This window comes from Scyliorhinus canicula, chromosome 6 (genome assembly GCF_902713615.1).
Source record: "Scyliorhinus canicula chromosome 6, sScyCan1.1, whole genome shotgun sequence".
NCBI classification, from domain to species: domain Eukaryota; kingdom Metazoa; phylum Chordata; class Chondrichthyes; order Carcharhiniformes; family Scyliorhinidae; genus Scyliorhinus; species Scyliorhinus canicula.
Window position 1 is genome coordinate 38,173,262 of NC_052151.1, and position 23,231 is coordinate 38,196,492.

Below are 23,231 nucleotides of genomic sequence, written 5' to 3' on the forward strand. Positions count from 1 at the left end.
TGTGGCACCTTATCAAAGGCCTTTTGGAAATCCAGATAGACCACATCCACTGGGTTTCCCTGGTCTAACCTACTTGTCACCTCCTCAAAGAATTCTAACAGGTTCGTCAGGCACGACCTCCCCTTACTAAATCCATGTTGACTTGTTCTAATCCGACCCTGCTCTTCCAAGAAATTAGAAATCTCATCCTTAACGATCGATTCTAGAATTTTACCAACAACCGAGGTTAGGCTAATTGGCCTATAATTTTCCATCTTTTGTCTTGATCCTTTCTTGAACAAGGGGGTTACAACAGCGATCTTCCAATCGTCCGGGACTTTCCCTGACTCCAGTGATTTTTGAAAGATCTCAACCAACGCTTCCGCTATTTCTTCAGCCACCTCCCTCAGAACTCTAGGATGTAGCCCATCGGGGCCAGGAGATTTGTCAATTTTAAGACCTTTTAGCTTTTTTAGCACCATCTCTTTTGTAATGTCAACCATACTCAACTCAGCCCCCTGACCCTTTATAATTTTTGGGATATTACTAACGTCTTCCACTGTGAAGACAGACGCAAAGTACTTATTAAGTTCTCCAGCCATTTCCTCATCTCCCATCACTAGCCTTCCAGAATCAGTTTGAATTGGCCCAATGTCTACTTTGGCCTGACGTTTGTTTCTTATGTATTGAAAGAAACTTTTACTATCATTTCTTATATTACTGGCTAGCCTGCCTTCATATTTGATCCTCTCCTTCCTTATTTGTCTCTTTGTTAACCTCTGTTTGTTTTTGTAGCCTTCCCAATCTTCTGATTTCCCGGTGCTTTTGGCCACTTTATAGGATCTCTCTTTTTCTTTGATACATTTCCTGACCTCCTTTGTCAGCCATGGCTGTCTAATCCCTCCCTGGATAATCTTTCTTTTCTTGGGGATGAACCTCTGTACAGTGTCCTCAATTATGCATACAAACTCCTGCCATTTTTGCTCTGCTGTCTTCCCCACTAGGGTCTGCTTCTAGTTGATTTTCACCAGTTCCTCTCTCATGCCCTCGTAATTACCTTTATTTAACTGTAACACCATTACATCCGATTTTGCCTTCTCTCTTTCAAACTGCAGACTGAACTCAACCATATTATGATCGCTGCTTCCTAAGTGTTCCCTTACTTTAAGATCTTTAATAAAGTCTGGTTCATTACATAGCACTAGGTCCAGAATAGCCTGCTCCCTTGTGGGCTCCATGACAAGCTGTTCCAAAAAGCCATCTTGTAAGCATTCCATGAATTCCTTTTCTTTGGATCCACTGGCTACATTATTTACCCAATCCACCTGCATATTGAAGTCCCCCATGATCACTGTGACCTTGCCTTTCTGACATGCCTTTTCTATTTCCCGGTACATGTTGCGCCCCTGGTCCTGACCACTGTTAGGCGGTCTGTACATAACTCCCATTATGGTTTTTTTGCCTTTGTGGTTCCTCAATTCTACCCACACAGACTCCACATCATCCGACCCTATGTCGTTTAGTGCCATAGATTTAATTTTGTTCTTAACTAACAAGGCAACCCCACCCCCTCGGCCCACCTCCCTGTCTTTTCGATAGGTTGTATATCCTTGGATGTTTAACTGCCAGTCCTGAACCCCCTGCAGCCATGTCTCTGTGATGCCTACCACATCATAATCATTCACGATGATCTGTGCCATTAGTTCATCTACTTTGTTACAAATGCTACGAGCATTCAGGTAAAGTGCCTTAATGTTAACTTTCTTATCAGTACAGATATTGGAAGTCCTAAGATGCCCAAAGTTATCCTTCCTTTTTGTTGCATTCCTAGTCTGCCTCAAGCTTAAATCCACCTGCCTACATGTTATCCTCCTGCGTATCTTGCCATTTAACTCCCTGCTCCGTGTCGCTTTCACTTTCCCTTCCCCCCAACTCAGAAGTTTAAAATCCTACTGACCACCCTATTTATCCTCTTCGCTAGAACACTGGTTCCAGATCGGTTCAGGTGGAGACCGTCCCAACGGTACAGATCCCCCCGGTTCCAAAACTGATGCCAATGTCCCATGAAGTGGAATCCCTCTTTCCCACACCAATCCCTTAGCCACGTGTTTACTTCCCTAATTTTCCTATCCCTATGCCAATTGGCACGTGGCTCGGGCAGTAATCCAGAGATTATGACCCTTGAGGACCTGTACTTCAATTTTCTTCCTAGTGCTTGATAGTCCCCGAACAGGTCCTCCACCCTAGCTTTACCTATGTTGTTAGTCCCAACGTGGACCACAACAACTGGATCCTCCCCCTCCCGCTCCAGTATCCTTTCAAGCCGGTCAGAGATGTCCCGCACCCTGGCACCGGGCAGGCAACACACCATGCGAGACTCCCGATCCGGCTTGCATAGGATACTATCTGTCCCCCTAATTATAGAATCCCCTATAACAACTACTTGTCTTTTTACTCCCCCCTCTTGAATGGCCTTCTGCACCATGGTACCGTGGTCAGTTGGCTCATCCTGTCCAGAGCCCCTTTCCTCATCCATACAGGGAGCAAGAGTCTCATACCTGTTGGACAAGGTCAAGGGCTGAGGCTCCTGCACTCCTGAACTCAGGTTCCCTCTGCCTGTCCTTGATAAGTATGTACCTGTCAGGCAGGCAGGAAGTGGTCAAGCGAGGGAACCGTGGTTTACTAAAGCAGTTGAAACACTTGTCAAGAGGAAGAAGGAGGCTTATGTAAAGATGAGACGTGAAGGTTCAGTTAGGGCGCTCGAGAGTTACAAGTTAGCTAGGAAGGACCTAAAGAGAGAGCTTAGAAGAGCCAGGAGGGGACATGAGAAGTCTTTGGCAGGTAGGATCAAGGATAACCCTAAAGCTTTCTATAGGTATGTCAGGAATAAAAGAATGACTAAGGTAAGAGTAGGGCCAGTCAAGGACAGTAGTGGGAAGTTGTGCGTAGAGTCCGAGGAGATAGGAGAGGTGCTAAATGAGTATTTTCTATAGATAAGCCAGGAATAAAAGAATGACTAGCGGAAGAGTAGGGCCAGTCGTGGGAAGTTGTGCGTGGAGTCCGAGGAGATGAGAGGTGCTAAATGAATATTTTTCGTCAGTATTCACACAGGAAAAAGACAATGTTGTCGAGGAGAATACTGAGATTCAGGCTACTAGACTAGAAGGGCTTGAGGTTCATAAGGAGGAGGTGTTAGCAATTCTGGAAAGTGTGAAAATAGATAAGTCCCCTGGGCCGGATGGGATTTATCCTAGGATTCTCTGGGAAGCTGGGGAGGAGATTGCTGAGCCTTTGGCTTTAATCTTTGTCATCATTGTCTACAGGAATAGTGCCAGAAGACTGGAGGATAGCAAATGTTGTCCCCTTGTTCAAGGAGGGAAGTAGAGACAACCCCGGTAACTATAGACCAGTGAGCCTTACTTCTGTTGTGGGCAAAGTCTTGGAAAGGTTTATAAGAGATAGGATGTATAACCATCTGGAAAGGAATAATTTGATTAGAGATACTCAACAAGGTTTTGTGAAGGGTAGGTCGTGCCTCACAAACCTTACTGAGTTCTTTGAGATGGTGACCAAACAGGTGGATGAGGGTAAAGCAGTTGATGTGGTGTATATGGATTTCCGTAAAGCGTTTGATAAGGTTTCTCACGGTAGCTATTGCAGAAAATACATAGGATTCAGGGTGATTTAGCTGTTTGGATCAGAAATTGGCTAGCTGGTAGACAAAAGGTGGTGGTTGATGGGAAATATTCAGACTGGAGTCCAGTTCCTAGTGGTGTACCACAAGGATCTGTTTTGGGGCCACTGCTGTTTGTCATTTTTATAAATGACCTGGAGGATGGCGTAGAAGGATGGATGAGTACATTTGCAGATGACACTAAAGTTGGTAGAGTTGTGGACAGTGTGGAAGGAAGTTACAAGTTACCGAGGGACATAGATAAGCTGCAGCGCTGGGCTGAGAGGTGCCAAATGGAGTTTAATGCTGAAAAATGCGAGGTGATTCATTTTGGAAGGAATAACAGGAAGACAGAGTACTGGGCAAATGGTAGGATTCTTGGTAGTGTGGATGAGCAGAGATCTCGGTGTCCATGTACATAGATCCCTGAAAGTTGCCACCCAGGTTGAGAGGGTTGTTAAGAAGGCGTATGGTGTGTTAGCTTTTATTGGTCCAGGGATCGAGTTTCGGAGCCATGAGGTCATGTACAAAACTTTGCAAACGTGGAAGCATTGGAAAGGGTGCAGAGGTGATTTACCAGGATGTTGCCTGGTATGGAGGGAAGATCTTATGAGGAAAGGCTGAGGGACTTAAGGCAGTTTTCGTTAGAGAGAAGGTCAAGAGGTGACTTAATTGAGGCATACAAGATGATCAGAGGATTAGATAGGGTGGACAGTCAGAGCCTTTTTCCTCGGATGGTGATGTCTAGCACGGTGGGACATAGCTTTGGATTGGATTGGATTTGTTTATTGTCACGTGTACCGAGGTACAATGAAAAGTATTTTTCTGCAAGCAGCTCAACAGATCATTCAGTACATGGAAGAAAAGGGGAATTAAACAAAATTTAAGAAAATACATAATAGGGAAACACAAGATATACAATGTAACTACATAAGCATTGGCATCGGATGAAGCATACAGGGTGTAGCGTTAATGAGGTCAGTCAATAAGAGGGTTATTTAGGAGTCTGGTGACAGTGGGGAAGAAGCTGTTTTTGAGTCTGTTCGTGCGTGTTCTCAGACTTCTGTATCTCCTGCCCGATGGAAGAAGTTGGAAAGGTGAGTAAGCCGGGTGGGAGGGATCCTTGATTATGCTGCCCGCTTTCCCCCGGCAGCGGGAGGTGTAGATGGAGTCCATGGATGGGAGGCAGGTTCGTGTGATGGACTGGGCAGTATTCACGACTCTCTGAAGTTCCTTGTGGTCCTGGGCTGAGCAGTTGCCATACCAGGCTGTGATGCAGCCTGATAGGATGCTTTCTATAGTGCATCTGTAAAAGTTGGTAAGGGTTAATGTGGACATGCCGAATTTCCTTAGTTTCCTGAGGAAGTATAGGCGCTGTTGTGCTTTCTTGGTGATAGCGTCGACGTGAGTAGACCAGGACAGATTTTTGGTGATGTGCACCCCATGGAATTTGAAACTGCTAACCATCTCCACCTCGGCCCCGTTGATGCTGACAGGGGTGTGTATAGTACTTTGCCTCCTGAAGTCGATGACCAGCTCTTTAGTTTTGCTGGCATTGAGGGAGAGATTGTTGTTGTTACATCATTCCACTAGGTTCTCCATCTCCCTCCTGTATTCTGACTCGTCGTTATTCGAGATCCGGCCCACTGTGGTCGTATCGTCAGCAAACTTGTAGATGGAGTTGGAACCAAGTTTTGCCACGCAGTCGAGTGTGTACAGGGAGTAGAGTAGGGGGCTAAGTACGCAGCCTTGCAGGGCACCGGTATTGAGGACTATTGTGGAGGAGGTGTTGTTGTCTATTCTTACTGATTGTGGTCTGTTGGTCAGAAAATCAAGGATCCAGTTGCAGAGTGGAGAGCCAAGTCCTAGGTTTTGGAGTTTTGATATGAGCTTGGCTGGGATTATGGTGTTGAAGGTGGAGCTGTAGTCAATAAATAGGAGTCTGATGTAGGAGTCCTTGTTTTCGAGATGCTCTAGGGATGAGTTTAGGGCCAGGGAAATGGCGTCTGATGTGGACCGGTTGCGACGGTGTGCGAATTGAAGTGGGTCAAGGCGTTTCAAGAGTATGGAGGTGATGCGCTTCATGATCAGCCTCTCAAAGCACTTCATTACAACTGACGTCAGGGCCACCGGGCGGTAGTCATTGAGGCACATTGCCTGGTTCTTCCTTGGAACCGGTGTGATGGTGGTCTTCTTGAAGCAGGTGGGGACCTTGGAGTGGAGTAGGGATAGGTTAAAGATGTCTCTGAATACCTCTGCCAGCTGGTCCGCGCAGGCTCTGAGTGCACGACCAGGGATCCCGTCCGGGCCCGTCGCCTTCCGTGGGTTCACTTTCAGGAAGGCCGATCTGACTTCGGCAACTGTGATGGTGGGTATGGGTGAATTAAGGGGTGCTGGCGCACTCGACAGCGGATTGTTGGTTACCTGCTCAAACCAAGCATAGAATGCATTAAGTTCATCGGGGAGGGGTGCACTGATGCCAGAGATACTGCTCGGCTTCGCTTTGTAGCCCGTTATGTTGTTTAGTCCTTGCCACAACCGGCGAGAGTCTGTCTGTGACTCTAGCTTAGTTTGATATTCTCTCTTGGCATCTCGGATGGCTTGTATAGGACAGGGTCGTCTGCCTTGAACGCCTCAGATCTGTCCTTCAGCAGGGAGTCAATCTCGCGGTTGAGCCATGGTTTCCGGTTGGGGAACGTACGTACCGCTTTCTTTGGCCCGCAGTCGTCCACACATTTGCTGATGAAGTCTGTGACGGTGGTGGCATACTCATTTAAGTTAGTCGCTGAGTTCTTAAATATGGACCAGTCCACTGTCTCTAAGCAGTCACGTAAGAGCTCTTCTGTCACCTCGGACCAGCACTGCACAACCTTCTTAGCTGGATTCTCCCGCTGGAGTTTCTGCTTGTAAGCCGGGAGAAGGAGCACAGTCTTATGGTCTGATTTCCCAAAATGCGGTCAGGGGATGGAACGGTAGGCGCCCTTGATTTTTGAGTAGCAGTGGTCAAGAGTGTTGTCGCCCCTGGTGGGACAGGAGATGTGCTGGTGGAATTTTGGCAGTACACTCGAGGTTGGCTTTGTTGAAGTCTCCGGCCACGATGAACAAGGCCTCCGGGTGTTCTGTTTCATAGTTGTTTATGACTGTGTACAGTTCATCCAGCGCCTTCCTCACTTCTGCCTGGGGTGGGATGTAGACCGCTGTGATAATGGCTGAGGTGAACTCACGTGGAAGATAGTATGGGTGGCACTTTACGGTCAAGTATTCCAGGTCTGGGGATCAGTAGGTCGCCAGGGTCACCACATCCAAGCACCAGCAGGAGGGGAGATAGATATAGGACAGATGTCAGAGGTAGGTTCTTTACTCAGAGAGTGGTAAGGGTGTGGAATGCCCTGCCTACAACAGTAGTGGACTCGCCAACACTAAGGGCATTCAAATGGTTATTGGATAGACATATTGACGATAAGGGAATAGTGTAGATGGGCTTTAGAGTGGCTTCACAGGTCAGCGCAACATCGAGGGCCGAAGGGCCTGTACTGCGCTGTAATATTCTATGTTCTACCACGGACGCAAGGCTCACCAGTTTATAGTTCCCTGGATTATCCTTGCTACCCTTCTTAAACAAAGGAACAAGACTGGCTATTCTCCAGTCCTCTGGGACATCAACTGAAGACTGTGAGGATCCAAAGATTTCTGTCGAGGAATCAGCAATTTCCTCTCTAGCCTCCTTCAGTATTCTGGGGACTGATCCACCTTAATATTTTTCAAGACGACCAAAACCTCGTCTTTTTGGATCTCAATGTGACCCAGGCTATTTACACACCCTTCTCCAGACTCAACATCCACCAATTCCTTCTCTTTGGTGAATACTGAATACTCCTTGCTGAAGTTCCTTCCTACTTTCCTTATGTTCCACACAGGCTTTGTCTGTTCTCAGCCTTCTAGCCTGACAAATGCCTTTTTCTTTTTGACGAGGCCTACAATATCTCTCGTTATCAAAGGTTCTCAAAATTTGCCGTATTTATCCTTCTCCCTCATAGGAACATGCCAGTCCTAAATTCCTTTCAACTCCTCCACCATCACCCATGGCACCTTCCCATGCAATCGCAGAAGGTATAACACCTGCCCTTTACCCCTTCCATGCTAACATTCCAGGCCCAAAATACTCATTCCAGGTTAAGCGGCATTTCACTTTCACCTCTTTCAATCTGGTCTCTTGCATTCACTGCTCCCAATGTGGTCTCCTCTATATCGGAGAGACCAAACGCAGACTGGGTGATCGCTTTGCTGAGCACTTTCGGTCTGTGCGCATTCAGGACCATGACCTTCCCGTTGCTTGCCATTTTAACACATGACCCTGCTCCCATACCCACGTCTGTCCTTGGCCTGCTGCAATGTTCCAGTGGAGCTCAACGCAAACTGGAGGAACAACATTTCATCTTCCGGTTAGGCACACTACAGCCTTCCGGTCTTAACATCAAATTCAACAACTTCAGATGATTGTCTCTATCCCACCTCGACCCATTTGTTTTCATCCCATTTCATTTTAACTGACTTTTACCATTTCTTTCTCACTAGTCTTCCTATATATATATATATATATATATATATATATTTGTGCCCCCCCCCCCCCCCCCCAATCTTATCCATCTTTCCTTACCCTTTCTCCCCTTTGCTTCCCCCGTCTCCTCCCCCCACATCTACATTTGTCACAGTTCACCCTCTGATGTTAGTTTCTCTGCTGTTTGGCCTTTCACACCTTTTGTTCTCTCTGGGGACTGCCATTTGCACTCTTTCCGCTTGGTTTCTGTGGCCATTAGCACACAGTTCCCCTGGGTTTCTGGGGCTATGAGTCATTTTTCATTCTCACTCCACAGTATAAATATTTCCCACTTACTCTATCTTAGAGCTTTGACAAAGGGTCACCTGGACTCGAAACGTTAGCTCTTTTCTCTGCCTACAGATGCTGCCAGACCTGCTGTGATTTTCCAGCATTTTCTCCTTGGTTTCAGATTCTAGCATCCGTAGTAATTTTCTTTTATCCTGAAAACCCCTATCCAGTTCCCCCGGAACGAATCTGTAATTCCCACAGATCGAGGCCCCCTCGAGCGCCGTCGCCACTGTCCCCACAGCCTCAGGGCTACCACTACTACCGGGCCTGTGGAGTATCTGGCCGGTGAAAACGGCACAGGTGCCATCAACAGCGCTCCATAACTAGTATCCTTACAAGAGACAGCCTCCATCCACTCCCAAACCGACCCCATCCCCACTACCAACTTCCTTACCATGGCTATAATTGCCACCCAATAATAATTCATTGAATTTGGCAAGGCCAACCCATGCCCCCGCTCCAACAGCATCTTCTTTACCCGAGGGGCCTTCCCTGCCCACACAAATCCCAATATCAAAGAGTTAACCTTCTTGAAAAAGGCCTTGGGGATTAAAATCAGGAGGTTCTGGAATGTAAACATAAACCTCGTGAGCACACTCATCTTTACTGCACCCGCCCACCAATGACAACAGAAGCACATCCCAACTTTTAAATTCGCCCCTCATTTGCTCCACCAACCGAGCCAGATTCAACTTGTGTAAGTACTCCCACCCCCGCGGCACCCAAATACCTAGATACCTAAAACTCACCCACACCACCTTAAACCACAATTCCGTAAGTTGTAGGGTACTTTTGGATAGGGAAGAGGGTGCTAAACTGGGGAAAGGCTAATTACGATAACTCACGGTAGCATGGTGGTTAGCATCAATGCTTCACAGCTCCAGGGTCCCAGGTTCGATTCCCGGCTGGGTCACTGTCTGTGTGGAGTCTGCACGTCCTCCCCGTGTGTGCGTGGGTTTCCTCCGGGTGCTCCGGTTTCCTCCCACAGTCCAAAGATGTGCGGGTTAGGTGGATTGGCCATGCTAAATTGCCCGTAGTGTAAGGTCAATGGGGGGATTGTTGGGTTACGGGTATATGGGTTTAAGTAGGGTGATCATTGCTCGGCACAACATCGAGGGCCGAAGGGCCTGTTCTGTGCTGTACTGTTCTATAAATCTATTAGACAGGAATTGAAGAATTTGGATTGGGTGTGGCTGTTGGATAGTAAATCTACATCGGACATCTAGGAAGCTTTAAAGCAACAGTTGATTAGGATTCAGGAAAGTCACATTCCTGAAAGAATAAAGGATAAGTATGTGAAGTTTCGGGAGCCTTCGGTAATGAGGGATACTGTGAACCTCGTCAAAAAGTAAAAGGAGGCTTTTGTGCGGTCTAGAAGGGTGGGGGACAGTCAAAACTCATGAGGAGTATAAAGTAGGAAGTTACTCAAGCGGGAAACTCAGTCAGCAGTTAAGAAGGCAAATGCAATGTTAGCATTCATGTCAAGAGGGCTAGAATACAAGACCGGGATGTACGTCTGAGGCTGTAGAAGACTCTAGTCAGACCCCATTTGGAGTATTGTGAGCAGTTTTGGGCCCCGTATCTAAGGAAGGATGTGCTGGCCTTGGGAAGGGTCCAGAGGAAGTTCACAAGAATGATCCCTGGAATGAAGAACTTGTTGGATGAGGAACGGTTGAGGACTCTGGGTCTGTACTCATTGGAGTTTAGAAGGATGAGGGGGGGGGGGGGGGAACCTTATTGAAACTTACAGGATACTGCGAGGCCTGGATAGAGTGGACATGGAGAGGATGTTTCCAATTGTAGGAGAAACTAGAAGCAGAGGTCACAGTCTCAGACTAAAGGTTTGATCCTTTATAACTGAGATGAGGAGGAATATCTTCAGCCAGAAAGTGGTGAATCTGTGGAACTCTTTACCGCGGAAGGCTTGGAGTCCAAATCATTGACTGTCTTTGAGACAGAGTTAGATAGGTTCTTGATTAATAAGGGGATCTGGGGTTATGGGGAGAAGGCAGGAGAATGGGTATGAGAAAGTATCAGCCATGATTGAATGGCAGAGCAGACTCGATGGGCCGAGCGGCCTAATTCTGCTCCTCTGTCTTATGGAAATTAGGAGGGCTAGGAGGGATCATGAAAAGTTCTTGGCAAGTAGGATTAAGGTGAGCCCCAAAGCTTTTTATTCATATGTAAAAAGGAAGAGGTGGCTAGGGAAAGGATTGGACCACTTAAGGACAGTGGGGGTAACCAATGAAAAATGAAAATCGCTTATTGTCACGAGTAGGCTTCCATGAAGTTACTGTGTAAAGCCCCTAGTCACCACATTCCGGCGCCTGTCCGGGGAGGCTGGTACAGGAATCGAACCGTGCTGCTGGCCTGCTTGGTCTGCTTTAAAAGCCAGCGATTTAGCCGAGTGAGCTAAACCAGAGGAAATGGATGAGGTACTAAATGAGTACTTTGCATCAGTGTTCACTAAAGAAAAGGACTTTGTGGAAGATGATTCTTGGGTAGGGTGTGTGGACAGTCCAGATCATGTTAATATCAAAAAAGAGGTGGTATTGGGTGTTTTAAAAGATATTAAGGGAGACAAGTTTCCTGGTCCAGATGGGATTTACCCCAGAATACTGAGGAAAACACGGGAGGAAATTGCTGGGGCCTTGACTGACATCTTTGTTTCCTCATTGGCTACATATGAGATGCCAACATACGAGATGCCAGAGGACTGGAGAATTGATAATGTGGTACTGCTGTTTAAGAAAGGTGCATGGATAATCCCAGAAACTATAGGTCGGCGAGCCTCACATCTGTAGGAAGTAAATTATTGGAGCGAATTCTCAGAGACAGGATTTATACCCATTTGGAAACAAATGGACTCATTAGCGATAGACAGCATCGTTTTGTGAAGGGGAGGTCATGCCTCACTAACTTGATTGAGTTTTTTGAGGAGGTGACAAAGGTGATTGAAGAGGGGAGGGTGGTGGATGTTGTTTACATGGACTTCAGTAAAGCCTTTTACAAGGTGCCTCATGTCAGACTGGTACAAAAGGTGAAGTCAGGTGGGATCAGAGGTGAGGTGGTAAGATGGATACAGAACTGGCTCAGTCAAAGAAGGCAAAGGGGAAGAAGGCGATGTTGGAGAGGAACCACAGCGAGGAAGGGCTGGCTTTGCCGAGTCTGGTCAATTACTACTGGGCGGCCAACATCGCTATGATAAGGAAGTGGATGGTGGGTACGGGGTCTATTTGGGAGCGGGTGGAGGCGGCTTCGTGCAGGGGCTCCAGCTTGGAAGCCCTGGTCACGGCTCCTCTACCGCTGTCGCCGGCCAAGTACACCACCAGCCCGGTAGTGGTGGCGACCCTGCGGATATGGGGCCAGTGGAGGAGGCATGTGGGGGAGATGGAGGCGTCTGTCTGGGCGCCAATCTGCGACAACCATCGGTTTGCCCCCGGCAATATGGATGGGGGGGTTCCGAGTATGGCGGCGAGCAGGGGCGGGAAGGGTGGGTGATATGTTCCTGGAAGGGAGCTTCGCGAGTTTGAGGAGCTTGGAGGAGAAATTTGGGTTGGTAAGGGGAAATGATTTTAGATACCTACAGTTGCGGGACTTTGTTCGCAGGCAGGTCCCATCTTTCCCGCGCCTCCCGCCAATGGGGATCCTCGATAGAATAGTCTCTAGGAGGGAAGAAGGGGAGGGCAGAGTCTCGGGTATATATAAGGTGCTCATGAGGGAGGAAGGGTCCCAGACAGAGGAACTGAAGCTTAAATGGGAGGAGGAGCTAGGCGGGGAAATGGAGGATGGGCTGTGGGCAGAGGCCCTGAGTAGGGTAAATTCGACCGCGACATGTGCTAGGCTCGGGCTGATCCAATTTAAGGTCGTTCACCGGGCCCATATGACGGTGGCTCGGATGAGCAAATTTTTCGGGATAGAGGACAAATGCGCTAGGTGCGCGGGATGACCTGCGAACCATGTTCACATGTTTTGGGCATGCCCTAAGCTGAGGGGTTACTGGGAGGGATTTGCGGGGGTCATGTCCCAGGTGCTAAAAACAAGGGTGGTGATGAGTCCAGGGGTGGCAATTTTTGGGGTTTCGGAAGACCCGGGCGTCCAGGGGGAGAAAGAGGCCGATGTGTTGGCCTTTGTTTCCCTGATAGCCCGGCGACGAATATTATTGGCGTGGAGGGACTCAAAGCCCCCGAAGACTGAGTGGTGGCTTGCGGACATGTCGAGTTTCCTGGGGATGGAAAAAATTAAGTTCGCCTTGAGGGGATCTGTGCAGGGGTTCACCCGGAGGTGGCAACCATTTATTGACTTCTTTGCGTGAGAGTGAGCGTCAGCAGGGGGGTGGGGTGAGGGGGGGAGTAGAGTAGAGTAGGAGGGAAAATATGGCGGGTAGTACCGGTGGGAGGGGAGCGGGCTTGTGCAATATGTTACGATGGAAGTATTGAAAATACGTGGATGTTTGCACATTTTTGCCTTTTTTGCTTTCTTTCTGATGATGTCTGTAACTTTATAAAGCCAAAAACTACCTCAATAAAATTGTTTATTAAAAAAAAAGGCAAAGGGCAGCAGTAGACAGGTGTTTTTTTGAATGGAAGGTTGTGACTAGTGGTGTTCCACAGGGATCTGTGCTGGGGCCTCTGTTGTTGGTAATATACATAAATGATTTGGAGGAAAATGTAGCTGGTCTGATTAGCACGTTTGCGGATGACACCAAGGTTGGTGGAGTGGCAGATGGTGTTGAGGATTGTCAGAGGGTACAGCAGGGCATAGATAGGTTGGAGTCATGGGCAGAGAAATGGCAAATGGGAGTTTAATCCAGACAAATATGAGGTAATGCATTTTGGTAGGTCATATATGGAGGAGAAATATACCGTAAATGGTAATACTTTTAAGAATGTAGAAAGTCAGAGATATCTTTGAAGGTGGTGACACAAGTGTACAAGGTAGTCAAGAAATCATACAGAATACTTGCTTTCATTGGATGGGACATAGAGTATAAAAACTGGCAAGTCACGCTATAGTTGTATAGAATCTTGGTAAGGCCACACTTTGGAATATTGGGCACAAATCTGGTGGGCACACTACCAGAAGGATGTGGAGGCTTTGGATAGGGTGCAGAAGCAGTTCACCAGGATGTTGCCTGGTCTGGAGGGTGTTAGCCACGTGGAGAGTCTGAATACACTGGACTGTTTTCACTAGAAAGAGGGAGGTTGAGGGGTGACCTGATAGAGGTCTACAAAATTATATGAGGGGCGGATAGAGTGGATGGGTAGGCACTCTTTCCCAGGGTGGAGGCGTCAGTCACCAGGGGGCACAGGTTTAAGGTCTGTGGGGCAAAGTTTACAGGCGATGTGCGAGGCAGGTATTTATTTTTACACAGAGGGTGGCGAGTGCCTGGAACGCATTGCCAGGGGAGGTTGTGGAAGCAGATATATTAAGGGTGTTCAAAAGGCATCTTGACAAACACGTGGATAGGATGGGTATAGATGGATACGGCACAAGGAAGTGCTGAAGGCAAAGGTTGGTATCATGACCGGTACAAGCTTGGAGGACCAAAGGGCCTGCCCCTGTGCTATATTGTTCTTTGTTCCTCTCCTGAATCGGAAAGACCTCACTCTTTCCCATGCTTAATTTGTTTCCCGAAAATCGACCGAATTTGACCAAAATGTCCATGATACCTCCTATGCTTTTCAGTGAGTTCATAGAACATACAGTGCAGAAGGAGGCCATTCGGCCCATCGAGTCTGCACCGACCCACTCAATCCCTCACTGACACCCTATCCCCATTATCCAATAACCCCTCCTAACCGTTTTGGATACTAAGGGCAATTTAGCATGGCCAATCCACCTAACCTGCATGTCTTTGGACTGTGGGAGGAAACTGGAGAGGAAACCCTTGCAGTTCGATATGTACAACAGCAGGTCGTCCGCATACATGAACACCCTATGCTCGCCTCCCAGAATCCCTTTCCAACCCCTAGACGCTCTAAGCGTCATCATCAGTGGCTCTCTTGCCAAGGCGAAAAGCAACAGGGAAAACGGGCATGCCTGTATCGTCCCCCTGTACAACCTAAAGTAGCGACTCTGAACCCACCCGATTCGTTTTGCCACTCACCACCAAAGCCCGGTACAGCAATTGAATCTAATCCACAAACCCCTGCCCAAACCCGACCGCCCCAGCACCTCCCACAAATACTCCCACTCTACCCGATCAAAGGCCTTCTCCGCGTCCATGGCGAGCGTCACCTACACATTTCATCCCCACGGGGACATCATTATAACATTTAGCAGGTGCCTGATATTGGCTGACACATGCCTCCCTTTTACGAATCCCATCTAGTCCCCCCCCCCCCCCCAATCACCTCCAGACACAATCCTCAATCCGCGGTGCCAGAATCTTAGCCAGCAACTTGGCATCCACATTCAACAGCGATATTGGACGGTAGGACCCACACTGCTCCGGGTCCTTGTCTTTCTTTAAGATCAGCGATATTTTGGTCTACGCCAACATATGGGGGAGCTCCCATTCTCCCTCGTGGCTCAGGTTAATGACATTGATGCTGAAGGGACTACCTGAGGAGTCAGAGATATCAATCTTTGCTGTATCGGTTATTTAAAGCATAATTTATAGTTTCCACAAAATGTAATTTGCTGTCAATTTGTTTTTTGTTTATGCCAATGTTGATTTGATTGTCAGTGAAAATTTGTAAAGCAAAATCTTGTATTTTAGCTTCCTCTCGGTAGCATCATTTTGGAATTCAATTATTTTATGTCACTGGTCTCCTTGGGGATTGCAACATCAGCAATTAACAAAGCCAATAGAATGTTAATCTAAATAGTCAAAACAGTAGATTAGAATTGAAACATTTGTACTGCAATCTGATCAGATCAGATAGAGTATAGCATCCAGCTCAGGTTGCTCAGACGCAAAAGCAAAATTGAAACACTAAGGCGTTCAGAGAAGAGCTACAAGGCTAAAATGGTACAAGAGGTTAAAATTAAGATATTTTAAATATTAATAGTCTCAGTCATTATGTTTAACTAATAGAAACAATTCAACAAGCATTCTAAAACTGAATATTTGCTATGAATGCTTAGTGCACTGTCAATACTTTGCAAGAGTAGCAATATTTCCATGACAATAGTCATGGGCAATAGTCTATTTTTTTTTTGTGAAGTGTTAGGCAGGTTTCATGGAGTGCTTCAGCTGCTTTAGTGACAACACAAGAATTATAAGAAACAAAATCTCTCAAGAACAGGCAAAATCTATTTTCAGAATTAAGGAAGCTAAATTTCAGTGATTACTGATCATCAAAAATCGTCACTTTGGCAATGGCACGTTTGTGCAGATAAAGCACGTGCCCAGTTTCTGCTGGTGTTAAGGTTACTATATATAACTCTTTCAGGGTTGTTGAAAAGAATATTGTGAAATATGATAAATGTTAAGTAATTCTAGACACATTGTGTTTAAACACAATTGTCTACTGAATACTATATTTAAAATATTCACATTTTCAGAGTTGTTTCATTTCCTCCCAAGTCAAAAATCAAAATTGCCATGATGAAAGATTCGAGAAAGGCAGCTTGTATTTGGGGTGAAAAAAGATTTCAGAATAAAACATGTGCTGGAAAACTTGGGACCTTTCGAGGCTGGAGCAGGTAACAGGCCCCACCTTGTTATCCACTGCTTATAATAGGAGTTCAGTAAGAAGTCTTACAACACCAGGTTAAAGTCCAACAGGTTTGTTTCAAACACGAGCTTTCGGAGCACGGCTCCTTCTTCACCTGAAGAAGGAGCCGTGCTCCGAAAGCTCGTGTTTGAAACAAACCTGTTGGACTTTAACCTGGTGTTGTAAGACTTCTTACTGTGCTCACCCCAGTCCAACGCCGGCATCTCCACATCATGGATATAATAGGAGTTGACTGATGTTCTTTTTGTCAGGTGAGGCGAATTCATTATCTTCTCTTGAGCAAGAGAGAAGCATATGCAGCATGCATGTAGCTTTACCAGAACAGCTGGTTTCTTCCTGATGCAGAGTGCCCGCTGGGTGGTTTGTCCCCGACTCCGGCAGACAACACAACCACCTGACCAGCATGCACACATGAAAGTCATACATCTGAATGAAATGTCACACAACAGGCTACCGGGGTTCTAAAGCAATGGTTTGGCTGCTTGGACTACTTTATAGGTGCCCTGCAGTACTCATTTGCAAGGATAAGGCATTTGAAGATCCATTTGCTGACTGTGACCATTTGTTTGAAATCATTAATTTTTTTTGCACTGAATTCAGGTCCTTGGGGTTAGACAGTTCATTGGCAGCAACAACCATTTGCTCCCACTGCCTTCACAGTGTCCGCCTGGAGGGCCTCCTGGCTTCTTGTGGGAAGAGGATCTCTATGCTCCGGTCCCCCACCTGTACTGCATCAGAGAAGCTTAAAGAGGGCTCTCAGCCCTGTTGCTCTCTTCTGCTTGCTTAGATATTTCAAAAGCACCTGTTGCACCTCCCTTTTAAGAAGAGTAGGTTGGCTTTAAGCGGGAACGTGGGTTCCCCGATTAGGCATGAAGCTGCTCTGCATCACATTTAGTGTTGGAACTGCATGCTGCTATCAAGTCTGCATGCCACCAGCGTTACATAATGCTCTCCACATCGGTGACCAATTTTTACCCTCGAGTTTCAAAAATAATCCAAACTTACCAGCAGTCACTCATTTATTATTCTGTTCTTATGAATTTAACGGAAGAATCGGATTAATCTTTCTTCCAAACTGACAGGCTGCACACCCAAAAAGCAGCAGAGGGAGGTCTGAGATAATCCAGTGTTTCTGACCGTGGATCAGTCATTAATGAGGGGTGGAGACAGAGATAGGTTTGTTGGTCAGTAGGAGCGCTTGAAATAGGTGCAATGTTGGAAGGTAAAAAAGGTTACTGATCATGGCAGGGGTAAAGATTGTCTGAAATTGCAGGAGAGAAGTTACTCATTGATGGGATGTGAGCCTCACAGGTTCGGCTAGTATTTATTGTCCAACCCTAATTGACCTAGGGATGGTGGCGAGTTTCCTTTTTGAACCGCTGAAGCCCATGTGATGCAGGTACATCCACGGGCTGTTAGTGAGAAAGTGTCAGAATTTTGACTTGGCCACAGTGAATGAATGGGGATATAATTCAAAGTCAGGATGGTGTGTGGTTTGGAGGAGTACGTCAAGGCGATGGTGATCCCATGCATCTGCTGCCCTTGTCCTTTAGATGTTAGCTGCCGTGGGCTTGGAAGCTGCTGTCTGAGGTGCCTTGGTGAGTTCATGCAGTACATCTTGTAGGTGATGCACACAGTTGCTACAGTGCAAAGGTGGTGGGGAGGCAAGTTTGTTCCATCGAACCAACAAGAAATGCTACAAAAAGTAGCTACCTTCTCAAGCTACCAGCTCCTGTCTTTATTTGATGAGAGTTAAGAAGGAACAGATGTACCATTGCACCGCTGGGTCTATTCTGTAGACTACAAATCATGGAAAAGGTGCAGAGAAACAAATTGGGAAGGAAACGAGAGATATGCGAAAGCTATAGTATAGTTTTTTTTATTTGATCAGGGGATATGGGTATCACTGGCAAGGCTAGCATTTATTGGTCATCCCTAATTACCCTTGAACGGAGTGCCTTGCTCGGCCATTTCAGACAGCATTTAAAAAATCACAGGCCAGACCAGGTAAGGATGGCATTTCCTTCGCTAAAGGACATCAGTGAACCAGGTGAGTTTTTACAACAATCGACAATGGTTTGATGGTCGTTAAATTTTTAGTTCCAGATTTTTATTGAATTCAAATTTCACCATCACTCATGGGATTCGAAACCGGGTCCCCACATCATTACTCTGGATCAGTGGGTTATTAGTCCAGTGACAACACCACTGCGCCACCATCTCCTAAATGGTGGACTTTTATCCTAATATCTGAAATGTGTTCTGTGAAACTTTCTAGATCAGTATAGAACATAGAACATAGAACAGTACAGCACAGAACAGGCCCTTCGGCCCTCAATGTTGTGCCGAGCCATGATCACCCTACTCAAACCCACGTATCCACCCTATACCCGTAACCCAACAACCCCCCCCTTAACCTTACTTTTATTAGGACACTACGGGCAATTTAGCATGGCCAATCCACCTAACCCGCACATCTTTGGACTGTGGGAGGAAACCAGAGCACCCGGAGGAAACCCACGCATACAGGGGGAGGACGTGCAGACTCCACACAGACAGTGACCCAGCCGGGAATCGAACCTGGGACCCTGGAGCTGTGAAGCATTTATGCTAACCACCATGCTACCCTGCTGCCCCTATGTTTCCTATCCAATGTGGATGGGAACACTGTATTTGATTCTGCGGAATGAGGTGGGTCAAGTGTTCAAGTGCCAGTATGAGAATTTTAAAAACTGTGATTAACTATAGAAAAGGACAAGGAACAATCCAGAGTAAAAGTTTTCACTCCTCAAGTGCATATTTTACTTACTGGTACCATATAACTAGGCGTGCAGGATTAAGCAGACGACATGGGCTGTTCACAAAAACTTATCCATTTGCAAATATAGAAAGGCAGTGTAAAAATCTGCTTTAGACAATATATAAAAATAAGAGTAGCTATGGTTCTATACTTACAAAATGGTCATCATGTTGTCAAGATGTTTTGCATTGCTTTGTTGGCTGTGTATGTCAACTTTATGCTGGTTTTGGCCCAAATAAACAAACCTGTTGAAAAACATAGTATTGTTATGACTTTTAAGTCAGAAGAAAACTAATGAACGAGCAGAAGTACACCTCCAGCCTGCTCCACCATTCAATAAGATCATGGATGATCTGATTGCAGTCTCAACTCCAAATTTTACCTACACCCCAATAACCTTTGATTCCCTTGTTAGTCAACAATTTATCAACGTCTGCGTTAAAAATATTCAATGACTTTGCCTCCACTTCTTTTGGGGAAGAGATTTCCAAAGACTCACAACCATCCAGAAAGGATTTTTCCTGATCATCACCTTAAATGGTTGACGCCTTATTTTTAAATCATGTCCTCTAGTTCTGGTCTCTCCAACAAGGTGAAACATCCTTTTAGCAGCCACTCTGTTAAGTCCCTTCAGGATCTCATGTGTTCCAATATGGCGGCATGCGGCACAGTGGCGAGCACTGGGACTGCAGTGCTGAGGACCCAGGTTCGAATCCTGGCCCTGGGTCACTGTCCGTGTGGAGTTTGCATTTTCTCCCCGTGTCTGTGTGGGTTTCACCCCCACAACCCAAAGATGTGCAGGGTAGGTGGATAGGCCACGCTAAATTGCCCTTTAATTGGGAAATAAATAATTGGCTACTCTAAATTTAAGAAAAAAAGACAAAAAAATGTGTTTCAATATGATCACTGCTTATTCTTCTAAACCGCAATGGATATAGGCCCAAGATAAACCCCATTTCAAATATCAGTTGAGCGAACCGTCTATGAATGGTTTTAACACATTTATGGGGCGCGATCGAACAGCCGTGTTGCCCAACTCAGTGACGCGACAAGGCCGTTAAATCTCGAGAGTTTGCGATGCACGGAATGCTTTGCGAGATCTAATGAGGTCTCGCGAGACATCGCTGGGCAAGATCCGGATTAAAGTAGTCATTAGGTTCATTTAAATATTCCTGCGCCTGATTCTCCAGAGGCCCAGAAATGAATGGCCTCGCCTGAGCGCCATTTAGAACTAGCCCACACAAACGTGGACCAGGCGTAATGGCACCTGGGGCAGTCGCCCAGGCCTTTGGAGGCCCTCGGGCTCAGGGAAGGGTGGTATCCTGGCACTCCCACTGGCACCCAAGCTCCTTGGCACTGCCAGCCTGGCACCTTAGCATTGCCATCTGGGCACCCTGGCAGTGCCAGTGTCTATGTGGCACTGCCATGCTGGTAGGGCCTTAGTGCCCAGGTTCCAGGTTGCCTGTGTCAGGGATTACGCCCAGGTGTGCCATGCCCCAAGAGGTGGAGTGAAGGGGGAGGGGGGGGGTTCGACAATCGACAATCCTCCTAAGTTGTAAGCTAGGGCAGTCGGGGGGGGGGGGGGGGGGGGGGGGGGGGGGGGGGGGGGGGGGGGGTCCAGAGGCCACGTGGTTTACCTTACGAGTACGGTGAGTTGCTGTCAATGCTGCGGCACACAACAGCAAGCTGGTGATGACGAGGCTCCACACCCTCTCTTTAGATACCAGCTTCACACACCCCATGGTTGATGGCACCCCTTCAATAATTACAACACGAACATTGAATTCTTCACCGATTCGGGTGCCCGAAGGGAGTTGGGAGATTGAGGCAGCATTTCAAAATGGCTCCCTGATCTCTTCCTGCACTGATGAGCTGAGCTCGTCAGTGCAGAAAATGTGGCAAGTGCAGTCTCAGTGGGGCGTTCCTCGCCGAGACCAAAAATTACCCGACAAGAGTCCCTTTTGATAGTGGGGCTGTTCTCAGTGCTGTAGGCGCCAGTTAGCACTGATCCAGCCAAACATGGACCAGGCATAACAGCACCTTGCAAAGTCTCCCAGGTCTTTGGAGGTCCCCAAGTGGTCAGGCTCTGGGAAGGGTGTATCCTGGCACTCCTGCTGGCACAAAACGGGATTCTGTTTTTTGTACGTTAAATCATGCCCATGGTCTGTCCTAAATAAGGAGACCAAAAATTTACACAGTCTTCCGATTGTGGTCTCAGCAACGCCCTGTACAGCTATTGCAAAACATCCCTACTTTTATATATCATACACCCTTTGCAATGAACACCAACGTTTCATTTGCTTTCCTAATCACTTGCTGTACCTGATACAAACATTTTGCCATTCATGTACCAGGACACCGATATCCCTCAATACAGAGTTCTGCAATCTGTCTCAATTTAAATATACTGCTTTTTTATTCTCCTTGCTGAAGTGGACAAATTCATAATTTTCCCACATTATGTCCCTTTGCAGACTGCCCTCTGCATAACTTACTCTGCTGCCCATTTTTGTCTTACGAGCAAATGTATCAACCATACTTTCTGTCCCTTTATCCAAGTCACCCCTTTATCCAAGTCACTGATGTACATTTAAATAGTTGAGGCCCCAGGACTGCTCCCTTTGGCAATACCCTCGTCACATTTTGACAACCCAAAAATAATAATTTATGCCATACTGTTTTCTTTTAGTTAAGTGCCATGTGACAGTTTTCCTCTAGTCAGGCTCATATGATACCCCTCTTATATCATGAGCTCTTATTTCTCCTGTTCCCCTTCATCCACGTTGTTTGTTACTTCCTCAAAGAACTCCAATAAATTAAGTTAAACATTAGCTACAACCTTCAAAACAATATAGATGGATTGGCCGATAAAATTTAACAGAGAAGTGGGTTAAGGGGGTCAATCAGTTGTAGCGAGTACACAATAAATGGGAATATACTGGCACTCCCGAGGGTAGATGAAGTGAGAGATCTTGGGGTACAAGTTTGCAGGTCCCTAAAAGACAGCAGTTCAAGTAGACAAGATTGGTAAGAAAGCATGTAGAATGCTTTCCTTCATTGGCAGAGGTATTGAATATAAAAATAAGGATACGTCAGAATAGTATAAAACACTAGTGAGGCCACATCTAGAATATTGTGCGCAGTTCTGGTTACAGGAAGGAAGCCTTTGCTCTGGAAAGAGTGCAGAGGACATTTACAAGAATGTTCCCATGGCTAGTAAAGTGTGGCAACGAGGTGAGATTGGATAGGTTGGGGTTATTTTCCTTAGAACAAAGGCGGCCGAGGGATGACTTAATTGAGGTGTACAAAATTATGAGGGGAAGAGATAAAGTGGACAGGATAAAACTGTTTTCCCTGGTGGAGAACTCTAGAACCAGGGGACATAGATTGAAGATAAGTGGCAGAAGGTGTAGAGGGGCAATAAAGAAAAATATTTTTACGCAGAAAGGTAGTGGGAGTCTGGAATGCGCTGCCCGAATTGGTGGTGGAGGCAGAGAACCTAAACTCTTTTAAAAAGGTACCTGGATTTGCATCTTAAGTGCTCTACACTACAAGTCTATTGACCGGGTGCAGGAAAGTGGGATTAGAAAGGGCACTTGGATGTCCTCTGGCAGGCATGGACAAGTTGGATCGAATGGCCTCCTTATGTGCTATAACTTTTGTATCATTATTTCCCTTTCAGAAAATCATGTTGACTCTGCTTGATTGCATTGAGATTTTCTGGGTGCCCAGTCAACATTTAGATGTTTCTGTAAGAACAGAGAAGATGGTAAAAGAGGGGGGGGTGTGGCATTGTTAATCAAGGAAAGTATTACGGCGGTAGAAAGGACGCTTGAGGACTCGTCTACTGAGGCAGTATGGGCCGAGGTTAGGAACAGTAGAGGAGAGGTCACCCTGTTGGGAGTTGTCTATAGACCTCTGAATAGTCCCAGAGATGTAGAGGAAAGGATTGCAAAGATGATTCTTGACAGGAGCGAGAGTAACAGGGTAGTTGTTATGGGGGACTTTAACTTTCCAAATATTGACTGGAAATACTATAGTTCGAGTACTATAGATGGGTCAGTTTTTGTGCAGTGTGTGCAGGAGGGTTTTCTGACACAGTATGTAGACAGGCCAACAAGGGGCGAGGCCACATTGGATTTGGTACTGGGTAATGAACCCGGCCAGGTGTTAGATTTAGATGTAGGTGAGCACTTTGGTGATAGT

At 46.6% G+C, this 23,231-nt stretch overlaps 1 protein-coding gene across 4 annotated transcripts in view; it reads right to left on the reverse strand.

The window, feature by feature from the left end:
* fig4a (FIG4 phosphoinositide 5-phosphatase a) overlaps positions 1-23,231 on the reverse strand; it is a 211,939-nt gene that overhangs the window by 10,935 nt on the left and 177,773 nt on the right. For all 4 annotated transcript variants that reach the window (XM_038799189.1, XM_038799185.1, XM_038799187.1 and 1 more), the window contains one exon: positions 19,181-19,270. In XM_038799189.1, the coding sequence (XP_038655117.1) occupies positions 19,181-19,270 (90 nt within the window). The remainder of the gene's footprint in view (positions 1-19,180; positions 19,271-23,231) is intronic.